The 24,694-nt window shown below is 37.0% G+C and overlaps 1 protein-coding gene across 16 annotated transcripts in view; it reads right to left on the bottom strand.

Moving 5' to 3' along the window:
• LOC132785741 (dystrophin) overlaps window positions 1-24,694 on the bottom strand; it is a 172,224-nt gene that overhangs the window by 104,491 nt on the left and 43,039 nt on the right. For 10 of the 16 annotated variants that reach the window (XM_060791993.1, XM_060791996.1, XM_060791985.1 and 7 more), the window contains 6 exons: window positions 8,912-8,980; window positions 8,362-8,452; window positions 8,159-8,279; window positions 7,951-8,084; window positions 6,651-6,744; window positions 6,507-6,587 (listed from right to left, as the gene is read on the bottom strand). In XM_060791993.1, coding sequence (XP_060647976.1) covers window positions 6,507-6,587; window positions 6,651-6,744; window positions 7,951-8,084; window positions 8,159-8,279; window positions 8,362-8,452; window positions 8,912-8,980 — 590 coding nt within the window. Of the gene's footprint in view, window positions 1-6,506; window positions 6,588-6,650; window positions 6,745-7,950; window positions 8,085-8,158; window positions 8,280-8,361; window positions 8,453-8,911; window positions 8,981-10,130; window positions 11,907-24,694 lie in introns of those variants that run through there. The other 6 variants (XM_060791987.1, XM_060791991.1, XM_060791992.1 and 3 more) reach the window with 2 other exon arrangements.

Below are 24,694 nucleotides of genomic sequence, written 5' to 3'. Positions count from 1 at the left end.
CACCCACTAAACTTAATGTTATTTCACGTTTTGAACTTAATTGATTGAGATTTTACAACAGCTTTTTCAACTCTAGACCGACGTTGCACCTCTGTCAGCCACTCGAGCGTTATAATTTTTAACTAAACAGACTATTAAAGGTGAAGTGGCGCTGCCTCAGACAACAAGACAAGCCAACTGACCAAAGGGAAACAAAAATAAAAAACCGAATCCAAGTCCGAGTTCGAGTTCGAGTCGGAGAAACAAGCTCAACTCGAAGCTCCAATCAAACGACTTTTGGCGAACCCACGCAGATCAAAGCAGCTGAAACAGACAATCGGGCAGACAATTTCTCAAGTGCTTCTAAGCTGCCGTCAACATCTCAAACAATAACAACTCAGACAACAACAACAACAACAACAACTTGAGCATCAACAACAACTCAAACAACAAACTATGACAACTTCGATGCCTACGCACAATTTGTGTTTCTTTGTTTATTTCATTGCTTTTGTAAAGGGTATTACGTGCTTTGTTGTAAAGCTTGTTACCCAATAGTGAAGACAACTAGCATCAACATTTACCACTTATTACTGGGTGTGAAAGTGACAACTAACTCTGGACAAAATAGAACCACTTTGGCGCAATGAAATGAATACTCTAAGAAGTAGAGCTGCAATTAATTCCACGAATTTAATTTAGAATTTTATATTATATACTGAGAGATAATATATTAAATATTTTATATTATATATTTAGACATAATATACATACGTATCAATAATTCACATAGTTTATGACATTCTCGTTAAATGTTTCACACATATTTTGTAATTCATTTCAATTTCGTTTTAAGTTTCACTATGAAAATATCTAAAATAACAAAAACTTACATTATATCTCACAACTTTATTCACAATTATAAAGAAAATACTGAAAGATATTATTCAAATGTGGTAAGCTAATAAATACACTTAATAAATTTCTCGCTGAGTGTTTGTAGGTTTAGATTGCTTAAGAAATGTTTTTCGTTAGACCCTTTTTTTTAAGTAAATATTTCATAAAATTTATCTACAATTGTATATAAATTTAATATTTTAAATTAGTATTAGACGACTACCAAATTTATTTCATTATTTTCTTTTAGAAAAACAAGTTGATTAAATTCAACTATTTCATCCAATAATACGAAATTATTCTTCGAAGTAAGTAAACAACTTATAATCGCATTGCAAGTGTAAATTCACTTCGATATGTTGTTTAGTTTTTCTAATTTTCTTCAATAATTTTTGTTCGTTTTGGTTTGCTCTTTGTTTGTGAACTTGTTTTGGTTACTTGTTGCTTTTTTCTGTGTCTGTCGCCGCCGCCGCTGCCTGCAACACCGCCGACGCCACAAGCGTCAACAGGTAAATGTAAACATGCCCCAAACACAGAGACAGAAACAGCAACAGAGACAGAGACAGAGACACGCGAACAGCTGGCGGAGACAACAAGACACCAGCCAAGCAAAGAGTCCAAGAAGAAAACGCATGTTTGACATTTGTTATTGACGAACAGCGGCAAGCAGCAAAGCGGCAACAGACTCTGGTGGCATTCCCCTTCCCCCCTCTCTCTCTCTTTCTCGTTCTGTCTGCCAAAGAAAGGGCCATATGCATATTTTCTTGTCGTAATGCGCATTGACAAAGAAAAACTTGTCGAACGCAAAGTCTTTTCGAAAGCTCGGAAATCTCTTTATGAATGAAATTGGGACTCAAAACACGACGCGCCTCGATTCGATGCGACCCAATGGAGACTGTGTCAAGTCAAGTTAGTGTTGTCATTTGATAAATAATCGTCATTCAATGGGTTGCTAAATCATGTTCCAGCTAGACAAGTTGAAAGTTTATCTATTAATACGATCATCATGGTCAACGTGATCTATCAATGCTGTTTTGCCTCTTCGATTTCAATTCAATTGTTCTTCTCTCTCTGTGTGTCTGTCTCTCAGCTTCTGTTTAAATATCTGACTGTTTGTTCTCTGTTTGAGTTTGTTGATTTTGAAAACCATTCAACTCTTAAAAATAATTATGTTGAATATAATTAAGATGAAGCACTTGAAGGCAATTACACTGCGTACGGAAGTGGAATGTTCATACTTGAAAACTATTCAAGAGATTTTCAAAAATGTTTTCAAAGCGAGTGTAAGACAAGTAAATATGTTTATAATTATCTCGTTCTCTTCTTCAAAGAGAGATTGTGTATTTGTTCACAAAAATATTAATGAAATATCGAATATATTTGAACTTTAATGCAATATGATATAAAAGTTTCCTATAGTTATTGAATTTATAACTCTAAATGTTCAAAGATTTTTATAAAATTTTTAATAAAATCATATTAATATATTTCAATTTTGCTTAGTTTTGTATGAAATACATTCCAACTTTTGTTTGATATTAAACTCATCTCTCACTTTAGAGTACAATTAATTAATTAATTAATTAATTTTAGGAGATAAGAATTCAATTTAAAATATGTCCCAATGGCCAACAAATATTTCCTGAGCATAGTAAATGGATGAGAAACATTTAATATTTTGCACTTCTTCTTCAATGTAATATTTTCAAAGATCAATTTAATTATTCCAAACCTTCCCAATTAGTAAAACGAATTTAGTTTAATTAAAAAGTTATCTCTTATCTAGCTCATAAAATGAAATTTAGAAGTTGGGATCCAATTCAGGGCAAGACTCAAATCCCAACAGATGTTTGCTTAAGATGTTGTCAATTCAACATTAGAAAGAGATCGACATATCTGTATCATATCAGGCAATTGAAGTTATTTATATCGACCCCTTGTCAACAATAAACGTAACTCACACATTGATTACCACCCTTCAAATGCAATAGAATGCCATTAAAAGTTGTTCGAATCAGTTATACTCGAATCAATCACACTCAAATATTGCTCATTACGTTGCACAAACACTTGTCAATTGCCCCATTTTGGAGTGTCAACCGAACTGCATGCCACAAAATGTCGTTTTAATTATGCACGATTTGAATGAAAGGCAATCAGAAGAAATATTCGTTCTACAGCCCAATTACAATGCACAATGCTCCAAACGATTCTTGTGTTTATTTATGCACCGCACACACACACACACATACTGAAACACGTTTAACAATCACATATTTGCAGTTGCATTGTGTTCCAAATTTAGTACACTCCATATTTCATAAGATGGTATTAAAAAAATCTTGCACAAATTTCAATTTTCATTTCAATTTCACTTAGTGTGTTGCACGTTTCGCACGCGTTGCAAAGGAGGCCAGGGAAATGTGTGCATAATTAATGTACACATTTCACTTTAAAATGCACACTCCCACACACACACACACACACACATGCACACGCACTCGCACATACATGCGGAGGGTTGGCAAAATGGCGACGACTTTGCTTTAAGCAAAGATTTGCGATTAATTGTTGCATGGTGGATTCAATTTACATGTGTGCATATCCAGCATATGTGTAGGATATGCATATGTGTGCGTGTGTGTGAGTGCAATGCACGCCTGTAAGTATGCAACGCTTGCGAATTTCCTTTATTTATTGCAATTTACCGCTCAACATTTATTATTAAAATTTGTCACAAATTTTTCCGTTTTTTGTGTATATTTTTGAATTTCAAATTTTTATTTAGTTTTTCTTTTATATGAATATTTAATATTCTTATTAGAAGCCGGTTAAAATAAATCTGCGCTTTTTTCGACCGTAATCAACGCGCGTCCGGGCGCATCTCAGAACACGAACTAAACGACGACAAAACCAATGGCAAATGCGAACCAAATGCCGAAGCAGCGACGCCAACGCCACAGCATCCAGCGACGACGGCAGCAGCGACGTCGGCAGCGCAGCAGCTGGCAAGTTATCCAAAATAGCGACACTCGCTTCAAGTCGGCATCGGCATCGGCATCGACATCAACATCGGCATCGGCATCGGGCAGCGGCGTGTGCCGAGATAACAAAAACAGAGAACGAAAACGAAAACAGCCGTCGAGAGGGAACTCGGAGTGTAGAGTTTGGGGGCTGCTCTCTCATCGGAGCGCTCTCCGCTCTCACTCTACACGGCGAACAGCCGGTAAATATAACGGTTTTTGGCCGGCAAAATACAACAAATGATATGCATGTCAAAGTAAAGCATATCAAATGAAAGACTAACAAATACTCCGTATATTTTATAGTAAATATAAGCAAATTAATTGAAACCTTTGAAAACTAATAATACAAATATTTTGTATAAAATAATACTCAAAAACTTTTTTAAATTGTTAAATAAAGTTAAAGTGAGGCATAGAAAAATAAAGCCAAATACGTTCCACAATAATAATTTTAAGAAATATTTTAAAGTAAATAAAATCGAAGGAAATTAAGGTGTAATATTAATGATTTTTTAAATTTAAATTCAACTTTTCGTACAAATGGATGATGAGAATATTTTAAAATAAGTTCCTAAAATTTAATTTATTTAAGTTATATTTTTTTACATTTTACAAAAAAAGATAGAGAACACGTACTATTTAAATGTAGTATTATAACCACAAAATTTTGCATTTATTATAAAAATTATAAGGTCTTCGATAAATTAATATATTTTTTTCAAAACTACACACAGCTAATATACTCCAAATTCAACTGTAGACAAAACAAACTTTGACAACAAATAATTTATCAAAGTTCTTATCAAGTTAAGGGGCATTAGCAGACTACAGAAGACAACTCTACCAAAAAAGCTCTTATAAAAGCTAAAGCTTTTGGAGACGTATACATATCCTAAAATAACTTAAAGCTTGTTTTGAGCTTTTACAACGTATATGATAAATGGGACAAGGATTTAGCTGGAATTTCAACCCCTTGCAAAAGTTTTGAAATGTTACGATAAACGTCCTAAAAGCTCGAAATGATTTAAAAACTCAAAGACAACCCATTTGAGTCAATTGACTAAATGGGAGTTAGAGTGATAAAAAGGATGCTTCACATGAATAATTAAATGCGAAAAGAATCCAAATAAATTATTATAATTGAATTGCCTGTGTGAATCCTGCATAGAAATGTGCGCGTGAGTGAGCAGAAAAACGAAGCGAAAAGTGAAACCCAAGAAAATAAAAGTATTGAAAAGAAAAGTGAAAAAGGGAAACGCATTTAGAATAATTGCCTCAAAAAATTGAATGCGTAATTATAAGAAAGTGGAGGAAGAGCAGCCACATGAATAGATGATGTTGTTGCTGATAATAATGATGATGCTGCTGATGACGTTGAAGGGCCAGTAACCCAAGTAGATCAACAGCAACAACAACAACAACAACGAAAAACATAGAAAGGGGCAAACAAACAGACGCCACGCAGCACTTGAAATACGCGCCGCACTTGCGAGTGATGCGTGGGTGCAACATGCAGAGGCATGCCTTTGGTGTCGCTGATAAGTGCCGATGAGGCACACAGTCGATCTGAATCAAGGGGAGTGGGCGTGAGTGTGTGTGCGTGTGTGCGTGTGGCTGCAGCAATGGCAATTCGGATTGCAAATGCAATTGAGACATTAAGTGGTCGAGAGTTGCTCGACTTGCCCAAAGTAGGATAGGGGGGAGGGAGAGGAGAGGAGCTCGTTCCAATCCGTGCCGGTCAACAAAGTACGCAAATTCGAGTAGCTGCACATAGTACTACAATATTGAGCTCTCAAGTGCCCCAGCTCCCAGCTGGAGATCTGATATCACAAATGGCTTGCATGTTTCATGGTCATGCAGGGAAAATGGAAAACGGTTTAAGGCAAATTAACTGATAAACTCAATGGAGCGTGAGGAGAAGGAGGAGGCGGCGACTCATCGAATGCGGGCCAATTAAACGCATAGCAAGAAAAACGAAAATGAAGAAGAAAACACATTAATGAAAACGCTTTAAGGAAAATTGCAAGCATGCTCTTAATGATTTGTTTCACAAATGAAAGAGTTTCCCCATGGGTCAATGGATAAATAAACAAATGAAGCGTTTCCACAATTTAAGTCTTGGTAAATGTTATTGAATAATAGAATGATTTTCCGAATAATTCAATCTTATTAATATAATATTGTATATTATTAGAAATAAGAAAAAATCTTATAGAGTAATAAGTTGTTGCAAATCTTTGAATAATTTCATAGTGTTAAGTGTCGATGGAAACAAGCACACATATTATTGCTTTTTATTGTAAGAGTAATAATAATAACTATGTAAAGAGGTCTAATATTTTGCTCATAGATATTTGCAATTATTTTTATTTTTTATTTTAAAAATGTAGAACAATTTGCTCCACTGTGCATTTGAAGGGGCCAATGCACCACACACAATGTAAAGGCACTTTGCAGTGCATAAATCTATCAATTGAGCGCACTGTTTAATTATTTTACAAAGGCAGCGGTGTGTTCATAAAAAGTTCATTTCGACTCAAGAGGGAGCCATTGGGGTCAGAGATGAAGTGGGGAACGAAAGGCGAAAGATATATCTGCACTTACCTTGAACATGAGTGGATTACGTTCAATGTCCGATTCAGCATTTTCACAAAGTGTCTCCGTTTCCGAGAGAAAAGCCAGGAACTATAAAAATGTGAAAATTAGTTAGTTATGAATTAGCAGATAGAATACTATGCTTTTACTTACCTGATCCATGGAGCGATCAAATGATTGCAGACTGTGCACAGCTGCATGAAGTTGTTTGCCACGATTGATCACGCCATTGTTCAAGTTCGAGTAGCTGAAAATGAATTGAATATTATAAGTGTGCATTCAGATTGTTTTGATTTTAAATATATTTAGATTCATAAAGAAATTAAATCAAGATAGCCCCATAACAACCCATTACAAGATACATTCTAAACCTCTAATCGAATTATAAGGAAACTTTACGATTATCAAGTTTGGCAAATTGTCTTAACAAAACCTTGACGCCTTACATATCTTAATGATCTATTAGGTTAAAGTCTGCTGGCGAACCTGTTGTCTAAGAAAGTTTTCTAACAATGGTTTTATATTTATTTTAATATATATCAGTATTAAATACAAAATTCATCTAAATAATTGAAGCCTTTACAGCCAGTACTTAAGAAATACATTATCGCGCCTTTTAATTATATCTACCCTTTTTTTTTAATTAAATTAAACTAAACAATTCTCCATTTCAAAATTAGTTAGATAAGCTTAACGTGAAGTATTTGAATTCATTTTAGAATCCTGCATTTTCTATACTTCATACTATTCAAAACTATTTCTATTCGATCTATAATTTGTTCGTTTAAATGAGTAAAAATTTATTCTACAATAAAACAATTTGGGTATATATAAATCTATTTATACAATATATATGTATTAATATATGTATAATATATATGTATTAATATATCAACTTTTAAGCGAACTTGGCTAATGTAATGTATACCATAATTATATTATTTTGCTTTCAAACCTTAATATTATATATTCTTCTACAGTCGAATACATTTCCAATAATAGCTCTTACTGTTCTTTTGCGAAATGTATAATTCCATTGCACTAAGAATTCTATTTATACAATATTTTAATTTCACCCGAGCTTGCAAGTGAGCTTTCCTAATATAATCTTAAGATAATTATATTTTGTAATTAATTCACTGCTTGCAGCATTGTTGAGCAAAATATCTTTGAGATATATTGCATACTTAAGCAACCTAAAGCTCCACAATGAATGTTTTGCAAATGCTGAGCTCAAAGTGAAATACTTGAGCAGCAAACAGTGAACAGTGAACAGTTGTCTAACTATGACACTCTATGTGGGCAGAGTGCGCAAGTCATTGCATTGCAATAAATGCAAATGGCGGGAAAGTGATTTGAATTTACTACGGGAAAGTTACGCGAGGCTTTTGCATATAATTAAAAGCAGAAGCCGTCGTCGAGGTCGTGAGCAGGATTTTCAATATGCACTCACCGTTGATTAATGGCTTCCGTCATCTTTTTAATTCTGGAAGTATCATCGTTGGGATAGACTGCAATTAGATTCTGTGTCAAATCGCTGAAGAGCTCAAAGTGCTGCTTATTCTGATGCAGCTCGGCGTGGAAGGACTGTGAAATATATTTGAAAATTAATTTATGCACTGCAAAGATGTAGATAGAGAGAGAGAGAGAAGTCAACTCACCTTCTGCTCCTTCTGCTGTGCCTCCAATATATCAGCTGTGGTGGCAATTGTGCCCATTCGCTCAGCACGCTGTTCCATGCGTGCCAACCACTTCTCTAGCTCGAGACGCTTCGCCTCAAAGCTGGCCAATTGAGATATCGAGAAATTGAACATGATTAATTAGATTGACCTATAAAAACGGATAAGGATAAGCGATAACCTACCGCTGTGAATCGCTCAGCATGCTCTTCAACTGTGCCGCACGTTGCAACACACACTGCGACGTCTCATCCCAATGCTCTCTCAGTCGGGTAACTGTTGAAAAGGAGAAAGAAAAAATCAAGTTTAAATAAAATTGTATTCTTTCTCTTTTTCTTTAGATGAGTTTTGCGTGTACTTCGTTAACGGTTATGGTTACCAATCAAAAAGAAACAACAAACATATTATATAATTATATAATGGGTCACAACATAAATTAGCTGGGAACTGGAACTGGAGCTTAGAGCTGCAACCGGAACCCTTGTCCCAAATCGAGAGTTATATAAACTTTGCCATGCAATTTCATTAGTACAAAAAACTGCGTTAGCTTTGTGTTGAGTTCTTTGTTTTTTCCTTTTTTCACGGGAAGTGTTTTCGAGTGTCTGGAGTAGTTATTAGTTAAAGAGCCCACTCTGGCGCCATTTTTAACGGGGCGGAGCGGAAGGGCGTGGCTGTTAAGTGTCACAGAACTTGGTTAGCGGTTTTTGGTACACAGATTGTTTTCGTTTTTGTTACCTTTGAGAAAGCAACGTAAATAGTCTAAATCAGCTGAACAGTGCGGAGCTAATGAGAACTGTTTTAATTCTGGTCGGAAATGAGGAAATAAACAATAATAATCATTTTATAAACAGTCAAAATAAACATTAATGGTATTTATTGCAAAATTTAAGCGCATTTTCTTCACGTTTTGATTGCCCTAAGATTCGAATTGACCTTTAAGGTAGTATAAATAGTTTTAAGTGCTTAAAAATTAAAATTATAATAATATATTTAAGAAAAACTATTGTAAATAAAAAAATATATTTTGAGTAGGAGAAATTACTGACAAAAATAAATTAACAATATAATTTAAATGTAAATGTAAACTATTGTTTTGAATAAGAAAAATAAATGCAAACATACAATTCTGCTTATCATATGCATCAGTTTTATAACAAGATTGTTATAAGCTAGTATCTCAGGAATAGCTTCATCACTTTTCATACTAATGATTATATCTGAGCGCAATTTTATATAAGACAAATATTCCACTTTAATGTAAAGGATAAATATCTTGAACACTTAAAGCTTTGTTTAAAATAAAGTCCAGTAAATTTAAGAAGTTCCACTTAAATATGAATTATCGATAAATCAAATGATAACTAATATTGTTCAATAAATCGTACAATTTCCACATACTATAAATGGAAGTTATGGATATAAATAAAATGATAAAAATTGTTTCAAATATTGTCTTTCAATGCAAATTAGAAATGTAAATTATATGGTAGATAATATTGTTTCAAATATTGTCCAACAAATCGCATCAATGAGACAATTATAAATATTAATTTAATGATAAGCAAATTGCTTCAATTATTGTCTTTCAATGCAAATTAGAAATATAAATTAAGTGGTAGATAATATTGTTTCAAATATTGTCTAATAAATCGCAACAATGAGATAACAGCAAATACTACCTCAAAAGGTATGAAATCTCTCTTATTGTTTAAAGAGATTTTAACACGATCATTCAATCTTGCAATATCCACGTAATTGAAAATTATGATTGTAAATTAAATGATAAAACAAATTGTTTCAAATATTGTCGTTAAAGCAAATTAGAAATATAAATTAAGTGGTAGACAATATTGTTTCAAATAATGTTCAATAAATTGCACTCTCTTATAGTTTGAAGAGATTTCCACAAGATCTTCAAATCTTTTCAAATGTTGCACCACATCTTCATTCTTACCCTGCATGCCACCAGCTGTTGTCTGAGACATTTGCGTCTCATCGTGCGACGATCGACGCCGCATGCGCAGCTCTTCGCGGGACAAGCCAGCGGCTCCAACTCCGACGCCAACTCCAACTCCGACGCCGACACCGGCGCCAGCAGCAACCTGAGCGGCAGCAGCAGCAGCGGCCGCAGCTGCCCGCGACTGAGCCTGATGCTGGAGCAGAGCGGCAGCTGCCGCCGAGCCTGGCAACTGGCCCATGTTGTGCACAACTTGAGGCGGAATGTTGCCCAAGAGTTGCTGGCGAATCTGTTCGCGAAATTCGCTGCTCAGCGGCATCGGCGGCTGTGGCGACTGCTGCTGCTGCTGATTCGTTTGTCCGGCTGCTGCTGATGCCTGAGTCGCCGCCTGATGATGTCCCACGGCATTCAAATTGTTCTGCATGCGATGGCGACTATACTGCAACTCGAGTGGCAAATTGCGATCCAGCGAGCGCATATGATGTTCGATTGTGGAGCGCATCGATTGCTCCACTTGCGAGGCGGAGGCCGAGCTGACCGAAGAGGATGAGGAATTGTGCATGGATTGCTGCTGTGCCTGGGCACGCAACTGCTTCAGTTCCTCGAGTGATTGTCGTGAGTCGCCAGCTCGACTCTCGTCCAGCGACAAGTTGCGCTCATAGTTCGAGGTGCGCAGATTCACCGAGCTGCCCAAATGTCGACCGCCACCAGCGGCTAAGCTCGCCTTGAAGCTCAGATCAAAGTTGTTCTGCACAGCCGCCTCCAGGCTACGCAGATTCATCTGCTCCTGCATGGCTCGCTCCATGTTCCGCAGACCGCTTTCAATGCCACGCAGCGCATCCTCGGAGCCAAACTCATCCGTGGGCGAAGCAACTGAAGCTGCTGTTGGTCGCTGATTCAGCTTCTTGGCTTCGCTGGCTCTTGTGGGCGCCGGCGATGGCACCGGATTCACATTCACATTAGCCAGGGCATTCTTCGAGCTCTGTTCGCTGAGCGCAGCCACCGCTGATTGCAGCACCAGTGGCGGAGGAGGTGGCGGCATTTCAAAGGGATTCGAACAGCGTCTGGCTGCCATGGCCTCTGCCGACAGCGTCGAATGCTTCTCCGGTGGCGGCGGTGGCTTCTCTTTGAACTTGAGCGCAGTCAGCGGCGAATTCTGTGCACTGTTCTGTGCCGAGCTCTGCGCTGATGCTGGCTTCTTGGGCAACGGTGGTGGCTGACGTAAGGGAGGCGGCAATCCGGGCACCACCATCACCTGGCCATCGGGCATGCTCTTCAGGCTGTGCCGCTTGGGTGGTATCTCTGGCGGAGCCGAACGATCGCTGGAGCCACGCGCTGGTATTGCGGGCACTGGCCGGCTTTGCGGTGGCAATGGCGGTGGCATTGACTTTTGCTGCTGCTGTTGTTCCTGGGAGCTCTGCTTGCGCAACAGCTGCTGAGCACGGAGTGCGGCTTGGGCAGCCAGCTCCGAGTTGAGTCGTGGTATTTGTGGCGCCAACTTGGGCGCTTGTTCATCGCTGTTGTTGGGCACTGTGGGCGGCACTGGAGGCGGCGGTTTGGCAGTCATCGTAGTTGGATGTTCCTGGCTGTTGTATTTTGTGCGTTACGTTGTGCGTTTTCTAGTATTTGTTGCCTGCTGCAGTTGTTGTGTGATCTCTGTTGGATTTTGCTTTGGTTTTGCGGTGACTTGTGTCGGGGACAAGGGGGAAGCTGTGTGTGTTGCGGGCTACGCGTTTTTCACTTGATATTCGCCATCATCACGTGCGGTTTGCGTTACGCATATTGCGATTTCGTTCGCGACTCAATTGAAAATGCGCCTAGTTGTTGACATTGGCAATTGGTGAAATGGTAATGGTAAAAGGCGAATGGCAAAATCGTAAATGGTAAACATATGCAAGGAGGCAAGGGGGGGGGGGAGCCTCCTGCAGCGCGGTTTTTTGTGTGCCTGGTCTGGGTTTGTTTATACAACGTGCCGGAAACTCAACACGGTTACAGGCCACAGGCAAACACACAAACAACAACAATAACAACAACAACAGTGACAACAACAACAATCAATGGGCGCAAACAAACGCCAGCAACGAAAAAGAGAAACTGACACAATTCTAAGAGCACTTTTCGACACACTCACACCCACTTATACACACACTTCAAGATTCTCTCACTCGCTCGCTCGCTCTCTCTCTCTTCTGTTCTGTTCTCTCTCACAAATCGTCGCTCTATCTGTTTTTCACCACACTTTGTGCCGCGCTCTGCGCCGGCTGTCAACGCGAACACAGAGACAGAGGCGGCATTTCACCGTCTCTCAACACACACACACATACACTCAAACGCACACAAACGTTGCATACTTTTTGGCGCTGTTTTGCTTTGCTGCCTGCTTCGAAGCACAGTAGTTATTGCATAAAAAATATTGAGACTATCGAATTTATCATCGGTATTTTTAATTCTTGCTTCTATTATCGAATATGAAGTGCAGATATATCTTTTAAGGGCATTGAGCTTATGAGAGTATTTAATTAATTTTTGACTAGCTCTTCTTATTCAAAACACATTAGCGACAGTACATAAGTTATAAAATACTTTTTGTATGCTCTTTAAGAGTCTCTTTAAGAAGCATAAATAATATAAAATAGTTATTAATGCGCCGCAGACTACTTTGCTGTTAAATAGTCTCGAGTTTATAACCGAAATGATTGAAATTTGGGAGTTATAATATCAAAGCAATAAATAAAAACAAATATAATTTGAAATTAATTTATATTTCTAATGCAAAATGTGTATTTTGATTAGAAATGTAAATATAAAAAAATTGATATAGACAATGCTCCAATTGCATATGGAAATAACTGAAATTTTTCTGAGGAAATATACCAAACTTAAGTTTGAGTTCTTTAAGGCATTAAATACTCTAGTCTGGCTTAGTGGCCTCATATTTAAACTCTAATTGAGTATCAAAAGCGGACATGAATGCTACAATTCATTTCAAGAAAGGTGAAACTTTAGGTACCTAATATAAACTGTAATAGCAAAATAATGTATCTGTCTAGTTCTTATATAGATTTTACTTTTATAATGTAATATCAAAAACGAATGCAAATAATACTCGCATTTAGTTTAAAGAATGTTCAAAATTTCATTATTTATACAAGCTAGCCATAGGATAGAAGCAAATTATAAATTTTTGCCTACAGAAAATGTATGTAAGAGGCAAAAGGATACATTTTCGAATTTACCAAATATAGCTTTCGGAGTATTTTAGTATTTTTGTGGTATATTTTTAGTTTAAAAAAGATAGCGAGTGTCACTGTTTAATATTTTAACTGTAATGCATAAAAACAAATATTTATTATATATGTATATATCACACATCATATTGTTTCAATATTTTTCGCTATTAACTACTGTAGCTATGAAGTTCTATTTTTTAACAACAGTTGAATATCAAAAGCTTCATTTACTCGTAATTTCAACAACAATAAAGTAAAACAATTATATTTGATATGGCAAATAGTTGAAATACTTTAAGGCACAGAATTTACTGTTGCTAAAAAATGTCTTAGAGTATAGAGTGGATTGCACAGCAGAGACACACACAAACGCACACTCACAGAGATACTCAGTGACTGTTGAGTGAACAACGAGGCGCCTAAATGTATGCAGTAAACTTTTACGCAGCACCACGAAGAACTTTGCCTTTTACTCGCTGCTTTTGGCACCTGCAACAAGAAGCAACAGACAAATTTGGTATTGTTATTGCTGCGTTGCCGTCAGTTGTTTGTGCCTGTGTGTGCTTGTGTTTGTGTTGCATGTGCGCTTTTATTTCGCCGTCCAGCAGTCAGTGGCATGGCATTAAAATCCAAAAGTAAAACGGCCCGTGGCAGGTGCATTTAACTTCTGGCACACCTTTAAATGCATCTCCTCATCATGCAACACAATGTCGACGCTGTCGGCCATTTTCGCTTACTGCATTTTTATTGTTCACCTGCCACCGCCTGACTGACTTCTGTCTGCTTTGTTTTCGCTGTTTTATTCCTTTCTCCTTTCCTCACTGCTTTACGTATTGTTCTGCAACAAATTGTAGCATTGCCAACGACAGACGCAGACAGACAGACAGTTTTTGGCTTTCAGTTTTATGTGTTTGGCTCGAAAAATGCTTGACTTTGTTTAATAGTTTTTTAAATCATGTGCAAACCGGCATAAATGCAAGAATAATGTGTTGTTTCCTTCATTGTTTGCCTGCTGTTCGCTACATTAATTACAGTAGTGCTATTTTTATTTATTTTGCATAATTAATCTTTGAGATTGTTACACAAAGTAGAGTTGAGTTTTAAACTTTAAGCTGGCCATTTGTTTGGCTTAAAATAATGTTTGATGGCTGACATTTGCCTAAGAGAAACTGCTTTAATTAATTGTTAAGAATTAATTAACAAAATGCCAAATTAATCTGGCTATCATGAAGAGTCATTTTTTAAGCAAGTATTCAAGCTGTTCTAGCAGTGCTTTAATAATCAATATAGTACTCTAAATATATAAAAATGGTCATATTCAATATATTAACATTTATATGAAGTATATTTCCTGCTTTCCCACAAAAGTCAATTATATTTATGAGCGAACGAATCTATCCATCAATGTGAGTTGTGTTATGCTCGAAATACCATGAAAAGGGCAACACAAATGACCTTAGCAGTGTGTGTAATATTTCAACAACACTCGATTGACATATCCATTGTTTTTAGTTCACTGCCAGAGCGCATCATTAATCATACTCGCCAAGGAAAAGAACTGAAAGTTGACTCTTTAATATACATTCTCTGTCATAAAAAGATTATTTTAAGCCATTTGCAAATTGTCTATTTTCAGCATAAACAATATGCAACAATTTGCAAAAACTTTCTCAACAATCACACAATTTGATTGTCGCTGTGCAGCGAGTTAAGTGGAAGGAAAGCAGTAAAACAAGTGGAAAACTATTTTCATACACAACACGTTCACGTTTGCGTTTGCGTTTGCCGTTGCGGACATCTACAGAAATGAAATGTTGTTTTCCGCCTAAAAGTATGCAATCAAGTCAAATAACTTGAGTGTGTGTTTCGACGCCGCGCGCGTTCCGTGCTCTTGTGTTGTGGTTGTTGATGTCGATGTCGATGTCGAAGTTGTTTTTTGTTGTTGTTCGAGCAGTTGTTCGTCGTGTTGTTCTTGCTGTGTTCGTTGCCATTTGAGTGAGCGGCAACATTTTTGTTCTCATCTTTTTTTGCTTGCGTTGCTGTTTTTGTGAGGCCTCCAATGAATTGCCATTCACAACGCACACACACACACACACACACCCCTCAAGTTATGCTACATAATTTTTTCTCAGCTGCTGCCGCCTGTGACGCGTCGCCTTCGCGTTTTCCGCTGCGCACTCATGTAATTTATTGAAACACATTTATTTCCCTATGATGTGAACAGCACCAGAAACAACAACAACAACAACAACAACGACATCAAGAGGCACAACGTTGCCTTATTGTTGCTGTTGCCACAAATACGCCCACTTTATTTTTGCGTCTCTTTTGTCGGTTTCAGCTTCGTTTTATTGAAATTTTATATGTAAATTCTGTGTCCGTCGTTGGGGAATTTATTATTATTATTATTATAATAGAATTTTCTCATGTTATATGTATTAATTAATTAGACGAATGCTAATATTATGCAGCATTTATGTTGAATTCTTGTAAATTCCTAGACAAAGTGGCCATAAATTTAAATTCCACAGCAATTTGCTTCTAAATTTCATTTCATGGATAAAATTAAGATCTCATTTTTGTATACAGAGGGAGTAGAAAATATATTTAAAATTATAAAATCGAAAGAATAAACGCCACATTTCATTTGATTTAATGGTGCATTAAAAAGAATGTACGAATAAGAATTTAGCAGAGAATAATAAATCAAATTTCCAAAATGAAATATTTGCATTTGCAGAGAATATCCTTTGTATTTTTGGCACTTAATTCCATGACAAAGTGAAGTATTAAATAAGCTATAATTCGATTTGTTAAATCTGAACTGCAGCAGATAAATATCCAGTTGAATTTATTTTCAATTGCACTGTTTCCTTCTGTGCTAATGATTCCTTTTATGCATTTTTATTCAATTTGATATCTTTTAATGTCATTTTTAATTTGTCATTATTGCAGTCCGGCAATTTATTTAATAAATTTCATTTATTTTGACATGCCAGTATCAATGGTGTATTCACATTGTTTTTTATTTAGTTTATCCATTCAATGATAAATATCCCCCTTATTTTTTTGTTGTTTGAACTTTTCGCATTTATTTTTATCAACACCATTTGCATTTGTAATTTCCGTTTTAATAGTTTTGACTGTTGCATGCTGCAGGCATCGGATAAATTCCATTAAACTCGTGCATTTCATTAATTCTGAACTGGGTTTTTTTTTAGCTTGCGTCTGTTGCTTTTGTTTTTTTGATGCTGCATTCTTTGTTTCTCTTATTTATGTGCGCGAGTTCTTTATTTGTTGTTGCGAATTTATTTCCATGCGCTGCTTTGCAACATTTCGTTTGTTCGACAACAACATTTGCGGCTTTTGCCACCCTCTGAGTTTATTGATTTACAAAAGTAGCGGCGGTAACAGCAACAACAACAAGAGCGACACCGGCGAAGCAGAGGGAGCGAACAAGAGAGTGAAAGACAGTGAGAGAGAGAGAGAGAGAGACAACGTGCGGGGGTGTGTGTGTATGAGAGAGAAAGAGATAGAGTGAGAGAGAGGGGGACAGGGCTGGGCAATAATCCATCGCAGACAAAAACTTTAAATGCCTTTTTGTGGCTTGGCTTTAGTTGGCACTCAAAAGCAGTCTTAACACACACACACACGCACATGAGAAACACACACACACAGACAAATCACTTTAAAGTCCTCTCAAGCACATTCACACGAAACGAAACGATAGCAATCTAATGCTCTGCTAATTGAATGCAATTATTATGGCTTAGTTTCTCGCTTTTTACGACATTCACGAAGCACAAATTTTACAGTTTTTCATGAGGCAAAGACAGAGGCAGAGGCAGAGTTTTTCACGCGTCGCAACAAAGAAAGGCGGCACAAGAAAAACACAAGAAAAGTAAGCAGACGAGATATGGTTACGACGGCGACGACGACAACTACGACTACGACTACGGCGTTAAGGAGTCGATTCAGATTCACAACCGTTTGCCCACGAATGTCCTGGGCTGACTGCTGTCGCAAAGTCCGCACAACTGGCCCCAGAACACAGAACACAGAACACAAAGAGCGGCGTTTTCAACACGGAACTGTTTTTACTACGCTTTCGCCACGCTCAGAGCTCAGAGCTCAGTTCAGCTCAGCTCAGTTCACAACTCCACAGCGCCATGGAGCTGCAACCCCCAGCAGGAGAATCTACTGGTTGGCATAGGGTAAACAAAGACGAACAACCGTGCTGTGCTGCGTGTGTGCGCACACAGCAAAGCAACCCCAACATAATTACAACTCTCGCCTCCCCACAAAATGGTAAAAGAAGAAAAAAAACGAAACTGAAACTTGACAAATAATCAACCACCCACCTGGATGTCTCTCTCTCTCTCTATCTCTCTCGCTCTTATCTCAGTGTGTTCTCTCTTGTAGAGTTTCGATTCTCTTTAACCGGCATTCCGGCAGTTTTGTTTTGCTTTTGTGTGTGTCATGCGCATTAAGTTGCTCCATAGCCGGAGGAGCAGCCGGAATTTCAGCCCATTCTGGGGCCAGCAACCTTCCTGCCACATGTTGTGACTGTCGACTGTCGTTTGTCGACTGCCGCCGCCGCCTGCCGCAAACCTTGACAACTGATAAGAAACTTTTTTTTCGTTCGCCCTTTTATTTCTCTGTGTACTTCTTGCGTTTTTATATATTTATTTGTAGTTGTTGTTGTTGCTAACAGCTTTGCACAGGGTTGCACACACTCCAAAAGCGTGCCGGGGCCATTGACGGAATTTGTGTGTCTCCGTGAGTGTGTGTGTGTGTGCGTCTCAGTGCGTGTGTATGGGTTATGTTATGTTCTGTTTTCATAGCGTAGTAGATATTTGTTTTTAGTCCCCCCCATCCTCCTCTGCACTCTTCTGGCGGGGTTGGTAATCACGTGGGGACTTCGAGGAAATTGTTTCGTCTGCAACGGCTCTAATGACTGCAAGCCCCAAGAGTGACAAGAGGGGCGAGGGGGAAAGGGGACTAAAGCGACACATCATTTCAAGCCAAGTGCGAAAATTACAACAAATATACATTAATGAGAATGCTTCTATTACAAGCGAATCGTAAATATTAAAGAGATTTGTGCATGTTTATGTTTTTATTACAATTTAATTTGGGAACTTTAATGAAGGAATTCAAATTATTTGCTTTAAGTTATGCTAAATTTAAAATAAATTAAATTCATCATATTTGAGACCTTTACCCTCAAAATTTCATAAGGATTCAGCAATTTGAAAAGTAAAGGAAATTTATAGAATAATTTTAATGATATATTTCTCAAGATATATGTACATACAAATACAGTATATCAATTAGATATGTACATGATATATATATTATATATGCTTTTTCAGCTGCACTTTATATTTTCAATCAAATTTAATTCATGAACTTGAAGCAAGCAATTCCATATTTTTGATTTAAGCAAATTATGATAAATTTCAAATAAATTACATTGATTGAACTCGGTGGTATATTTTGAATGAAGTGCTATATTAATATACCAAATGTAGTCCTAAGTATAGTTTAGTATTTTTGCGATATATTAATTTAGTATATTTTAGGAGTAATTCCGCATAGTTTTGCTGTTATTCAAAATGGCTACCGGGAATATCGCAGTCGAGTACACACAAATGTAACTTTCTTACTAGGTTTTTTATGAAATTCTGATATTTTTGATATTTTATTTTATTATATATTTTTTTTTATCAGTTTTTTTTTTATTTATTCATTTAATTAATTATTTAATGATTGTTTTTCACCTGCACTTTATATAATACTTTCAATCAAATTTAATTCATAAACTTAAAGTAATCAATTCCATATTTTCAATTTAAACCACATTATAACCTTTAAAATGCTTCATTATGAAGTTTATTCTTTTAGCTCTGGATTTGCACTATATTCACAGATGTCGAATAAATAGTGTATATGTTACTTAAGAAATACTTTTGAATGCCAAAAAACTTCTACTGCAATCGGGTCTTGGATGCTTTGGCTGGCAATGTGGTATGTTAAGTACTCTGTGGCATATCTTAAATGTATTACTATATTTATATACCAAATATAGTATCAATTATATTTTAGTATTTTGCGGTATATTAATTTTATGTATTTTTAATGTGGTACGCCATCGATATACCAAATAAAGCCTTCGGTATATTTTAAGAATAATACCGGACTGTGTTGCTCTTATTGTGGGTATATCACAGTCGAACACATGCAACTATAGTTTTTTAATTGTTTTTTTTTTTATAAAATTTTACTATTTATTGATATTTTAAATTTACAGCTCGCGATTCCCATTACCTGAATTACTAGAAAACTTGTAATTATTGAAATCATAGTGATAATTAAGTTGAAATTCTTGAAAATCTAGTCCCACCAGACAATTTATTTAATTGTGCCAACATACCCTTAATTATTTTCCCAGAGAGTATATCAAGTTTGAAATGCAGAGTTTGTAAGCGTACTCCAAAAATAAAACGCAGCTCACTTTAATGAATTTAATTAAAATTCATTCTCGAGCATATTCCAGATGTCATTGTGCCGCAGTGTGGACGCGCAGGACTCGCAGGACTAAAGAGCAGGCGGCAGGACTCGCACACAAAATCCGCACTCACACATGACAAGCACGTACAGTTTAACCCAAGACAATTTGCGTAATGAGTGTGAGTGTCATATCCCAGGCACATCCCATGCAACAGAAACAACAACAGCAAAAAAAATCCAGCCCAAAGCGAGTTAAAAGGCACATAGAGAAAAGAACTTTATCCTCTGGGCTAGTGACAAGAACAGAGCAGAAAGCCAGCTAGAGCAAAACACTTCTTGGTCTAACGTTCAGCAAAATAGTTCAAATGCCAGAGAACCTGTAATATTTACAAACACACACATTTTTTACATAATTTCATTCTGTGTGTAAAACTATCCTGTGGCAAATGGTCGTAACTTGGCGACTAAACGGCTGACAGCGATGACAATTATTTAATTTAATGCGTGCTTTCAATTCCACCAGAAGGAGAAGGAGAAGAAACAGGAGCAGGAGAGCGTTGAGTGCTGAGCGTTGAGCGTTGAAAGTGCTCTCAAGTTTCATAAAGCCTCCAAGTCTCAAGGAAAGCCAAATCCAAAGCCATAGGCAAAGCAATAGCCAACGAGACAACGACAACGACAACGACAAAACCCAGGCCAAAGCCCAATTGCCCCGGTGGCAAAAGGTCTGAGGTTAAGCAGCCATGAAGACTACACTTTTAAGTAATTAAAAACAAAAGAAAAACTCAAGCAAATAACGAAGTTTTCATACACTTTTTATTCGACGATGGAGTCACCAACCCAACGCGAATGGGGAAAGCGTATTGCCAAGTTAAGTTGAACCAAGTACTTGACGAAATTAATATATTAATTATTTTAAGCATACCGCACAGCAATAATTTATGCCATAAAACTTAATTAAAGCAAAGTCTCAGCGGACATTAACAAAATAATTAAATACTCTACTGTAATCTTTGAGCTTATCGAAAATTGTAGTTTAATATTAACATTTAATAAACCAAATTAAAATATATATATATATATTTTTAACATTTCCTATTTATTATTTATGATTTAATAATGAACTCAACATAAATGTTATAATATCAAATTTCTGTTCAAAACGTTTTAGTTATATAAACAGGATAAGCAAATTTTAAGCAACTTATTAATGTGTACATTTTATAATGATTAATTTTCTGAATAAATAATATCAGGTAATATTTGATTTGCTTTGCATTTTATAAAATTGCAATGGAATAAACAAAATTATTGTAAATCATTTTATTATTAGTCATTCAAATAGAAATGATTTTTTGTAAAATAAATATCTTTTAAAACTTTTCTACATTTTTTAGAAAATAAATATGAAATATTCCATATACTTAGTATATTTTTATCAATGATAAAATGTTTAAAAGCGTTATAACTTCTGAGAAAAATAGTTTATAATAAAATATCTTTCTTAATAACAGATCCCTTAAAATACTTTATTTGAACCAATATATTCATTATAATTTTGCAAAATTTTCTGAATGTTTTAACTCTTCCATAAATCAGTAATTCCTTTTTGGGCAAGAGCATTCAAAAGCTAAAAAGTTGTTGAGAACCAAGCAGACAGACAGTCATTGACTACCAGAAGGAGACAATCAGGGGTAGCAGCATATTGGGGGGAGTCTAAAATAGGAGGGAGGCCAAGCCTATTAAAGCATGTAATGGCGTGAAGTGGGCGTCCAACTGGGCGCCAACGGAGAGTGTCGTCTGCACAGAGGGAAGGGGAGGAGTTGGTTTTGAAGTCGGCACTAAGAGAGAAAGACGGCAATTAGAGGCAATTTGGTAGCCGGGTTGTGGCCGCTTGCCGGGACCACATGCTGAGGACGCTGCCTCCAGACTCTGTGGCAGCGAGTGCGTTGTCCTTACAGTGAATGCGCTTTGGCTTCATTGTTGTGGTTGCTGTGATTGTTGTTGTTGTTGCTGTGGTGCAGAAAACTGCAGCAACAGCCGCTGCACTAAAATTGCATGTCAAAGACAGATTTACGAGCCGCCCACACACACATTGCCCCCATTTTCTGCTTCTACTTTGCTTTGTAGGCATTTTATTTATGATAACAGCACACAACTAGTCAGCAGGCAGCAGATGGGCCAACTTGAGAGGGAGGGGCAACCTAGGGGGAAGCGAGGTTGGCAAAACTTTTGCCTGGCACGCCAATGGGCCATATGAGATAATAAATAATGGTTTAATTAAGCGTCAGCTTACAAAATGCGTAATTAATTGATTTTGTGTGCAGTTCGTTTGTTCTGCGATAAGCAAAAAGTGCTGGGCAGGGAACAAGTAGCAAAGCTAATGCCGCTATCAACTGACCCAGCCCAACTGATTGCCCGACTCTCTCTATCTTCCTTTCTCTTTCTCTTAAACCAAACCCATTGCAGTCGATACTAATTGGGCTAATGCACAATTGTGGCAACGTTTAACAAATTGTTTCAAGACCACTGTGCACAATGTTTGGTGTTTTGATAAAAACAAAATGTGTCTGGAATAAATGCTGCTCGCTAAATTGTGGTTTTAGAGCATGAAATTTCTTGTCAGGAATTTAAAAGCTGTGCTTCATAAATACTCAATTTTCGATTTTAAAATGTGCTGCAAACAGCAAAGAAATAAGTAATAATAAATCTTTCGAAAGTCATAAACACACAGTATTTAAAGCAATTTTATCATTTATCTTTAAAGCGGATTGAAGAAGACACTTAAAAGCCAACCGGGAGAAAACAACTAAAACTAAACGTAAAATCTCCCATAAAAATTGAATAGATAAATAACAAATTTAATAGCTCAAATAAATATTATACACAATAGACAGTCTATAAAAATTAAATTGATTTAAGCATTATAAAATGTTAGTTAAAAGATTGTGAACACTTATTATTTATCGTAGAAATAACTTTACATTTCATTTATATCACGAATAAACGGATTTCTTTATTATTTTATTTTATTAAGGGGTTGTAGACTTAAAATAAAGAGAAAAAAAAACTAAACGTACAGCTAAACACTATTTTGTTCATAACATTTAATCGACGAGTATATAAACTAAGAATACGACCAAGATAAAATACATTACTGTGAGCATAATAAAAGAGGTTTTAAATATTTATGATTGAAAACTTTATACTTGGTACCAACATTTAGAATTATAATACATTGATTAAGTAAAAATCCTATTTAACCTATAAAATCGCACATAATTCTTAAAAGCATACACCCTCTGTGCTCGCTACGTTTACAGGGTATGCACAAAGGAATCTCGTCCCTTGACTACGGCGATGGCATCAGTAATGCGCCCTGAGGTACCACAACAAAGACGATTCCCCAGTAGCTTGTGGCATGCGGCATGTCGCATGCATGCAGAATGTAGCCGTGCAGCAAGAAGAGTCAAGAGTCAAGCAGACGATGCTCGTGTAGAACGTGAAGCGCGAGCAGGACAAGTTACAAATGTTTATGACAAACCAAACATCATAATAATCTGTAGTAACATGTGAACACAACAAAAACAAAAACAATCAAGTGCAGGCCAATCCCCTTGAATATGAACAAAACTATATAAGCTGCACACACACAACAAGCAGCAGCAACAACAACAATGAGAGTATAAAGAACAGTGGCTGCATGTAGCATAAAAATGTTGGTTGCCCCCCCTCGACGCTTGTCAATTAAATGTCAACTGGCATAAATGTTGGCAGCATTAAAATACTGCAAAGAGACCAACCGAAATGCAACAGCAACAAATAACACGGGGAATTCACTTTATTTGCGACGTGTGATTTTTTCTAGAGCATGCGCCTCGAGGTATGCTATAAAAATCCACAACTTTCTCTTGCGCGCTCTTTTAGCATTCTCTTTTTTTCTACGAGCAGTGACTGTCAAACTGTTCTAAGCAAATTCACCATCAACATGAGACTCACTGAGACAGTTGCTGATTGGATTTGGTATGTCTGTGTGTGTGAGTGTTTTTTTTTGGGGGCTTTTTATGCATTCTCAAGTTGTTTGTGTGCTTGCTTGGAGTGTATTTTATTTGTGTTTGTGTTTGCTATGAACTTTGCCATTGTCTTTCATTGCCAGTTGACAGCGTTGACTTTGCCGCCTCTGTTTACCCTGTTTTGCGTATTCAAAAACGAGCATATCAAATTAGCATTGACCTCATGCTCACTGCAGATTTATAGGGTAGGCTTTGAGCGACTATCGAAAGTCCTTTGTTTTGTGCTTGTCCTTTCTTGCTGCAGCTGGGCAAAAGACAGCAAAATGCTACGCATAGCGAGCGACTTGGTGTCAGGAGGTTCACGGCCTCGTTATGTAAATGTTTGCAGCCAACTGCCTTCCTCCACATGTGCTGCCCCCCACCTTTGCCCCGTCTCGCCCTCACACGCGCTGCCCATCACTAGCTATGGGCCAGTTAGCCAGCCAAGTGGCAAGTCTGAGTTGGCAGTTTTAAGTGGATCTAGTCTCTGTTTCTGTTCTGTTTTCACTTCCAACGAGTATGTGAATTTCCTCCCATGTGTGTGTGAGCGTGTGTGTGTTGCAGTCTGGCAAAGCGGAAATTTGTTTGCTCGCAAATCGTTAAGGGAAATGGTAAATGCTATTCTGGACAGTGCTCCCTAGGTGGAAAGCAATCATGGCATGCAATTCATAATGGCATTTAGCAGATGGCAAACAGTCAGCAGACAGCAGTCAGCACTCCTCAGTCAGTCAGCTAAATGGCCTAATCGAATTACCAAGTGCCATCGAAT

Source organism: Drosophila nasuta, chromosome 2R, assembly GCF_023558535.2.
Source record: "Drosophila nasuta strain 15112-1781.00 chromosome 2R, ASM2355853v1, whole genome shotgun sequence".
NCBI lineage: Eukaryota > Metazoa > Arthropoda > Insecta > Diptera > Drosophilidae > Drosophila > Drosophila nasuta.
The sequence above is the reverse complement of the archived record's forward strand: the minus strand, read 5'-3'. Positions and strand labels throughout refer to the sequence as shown.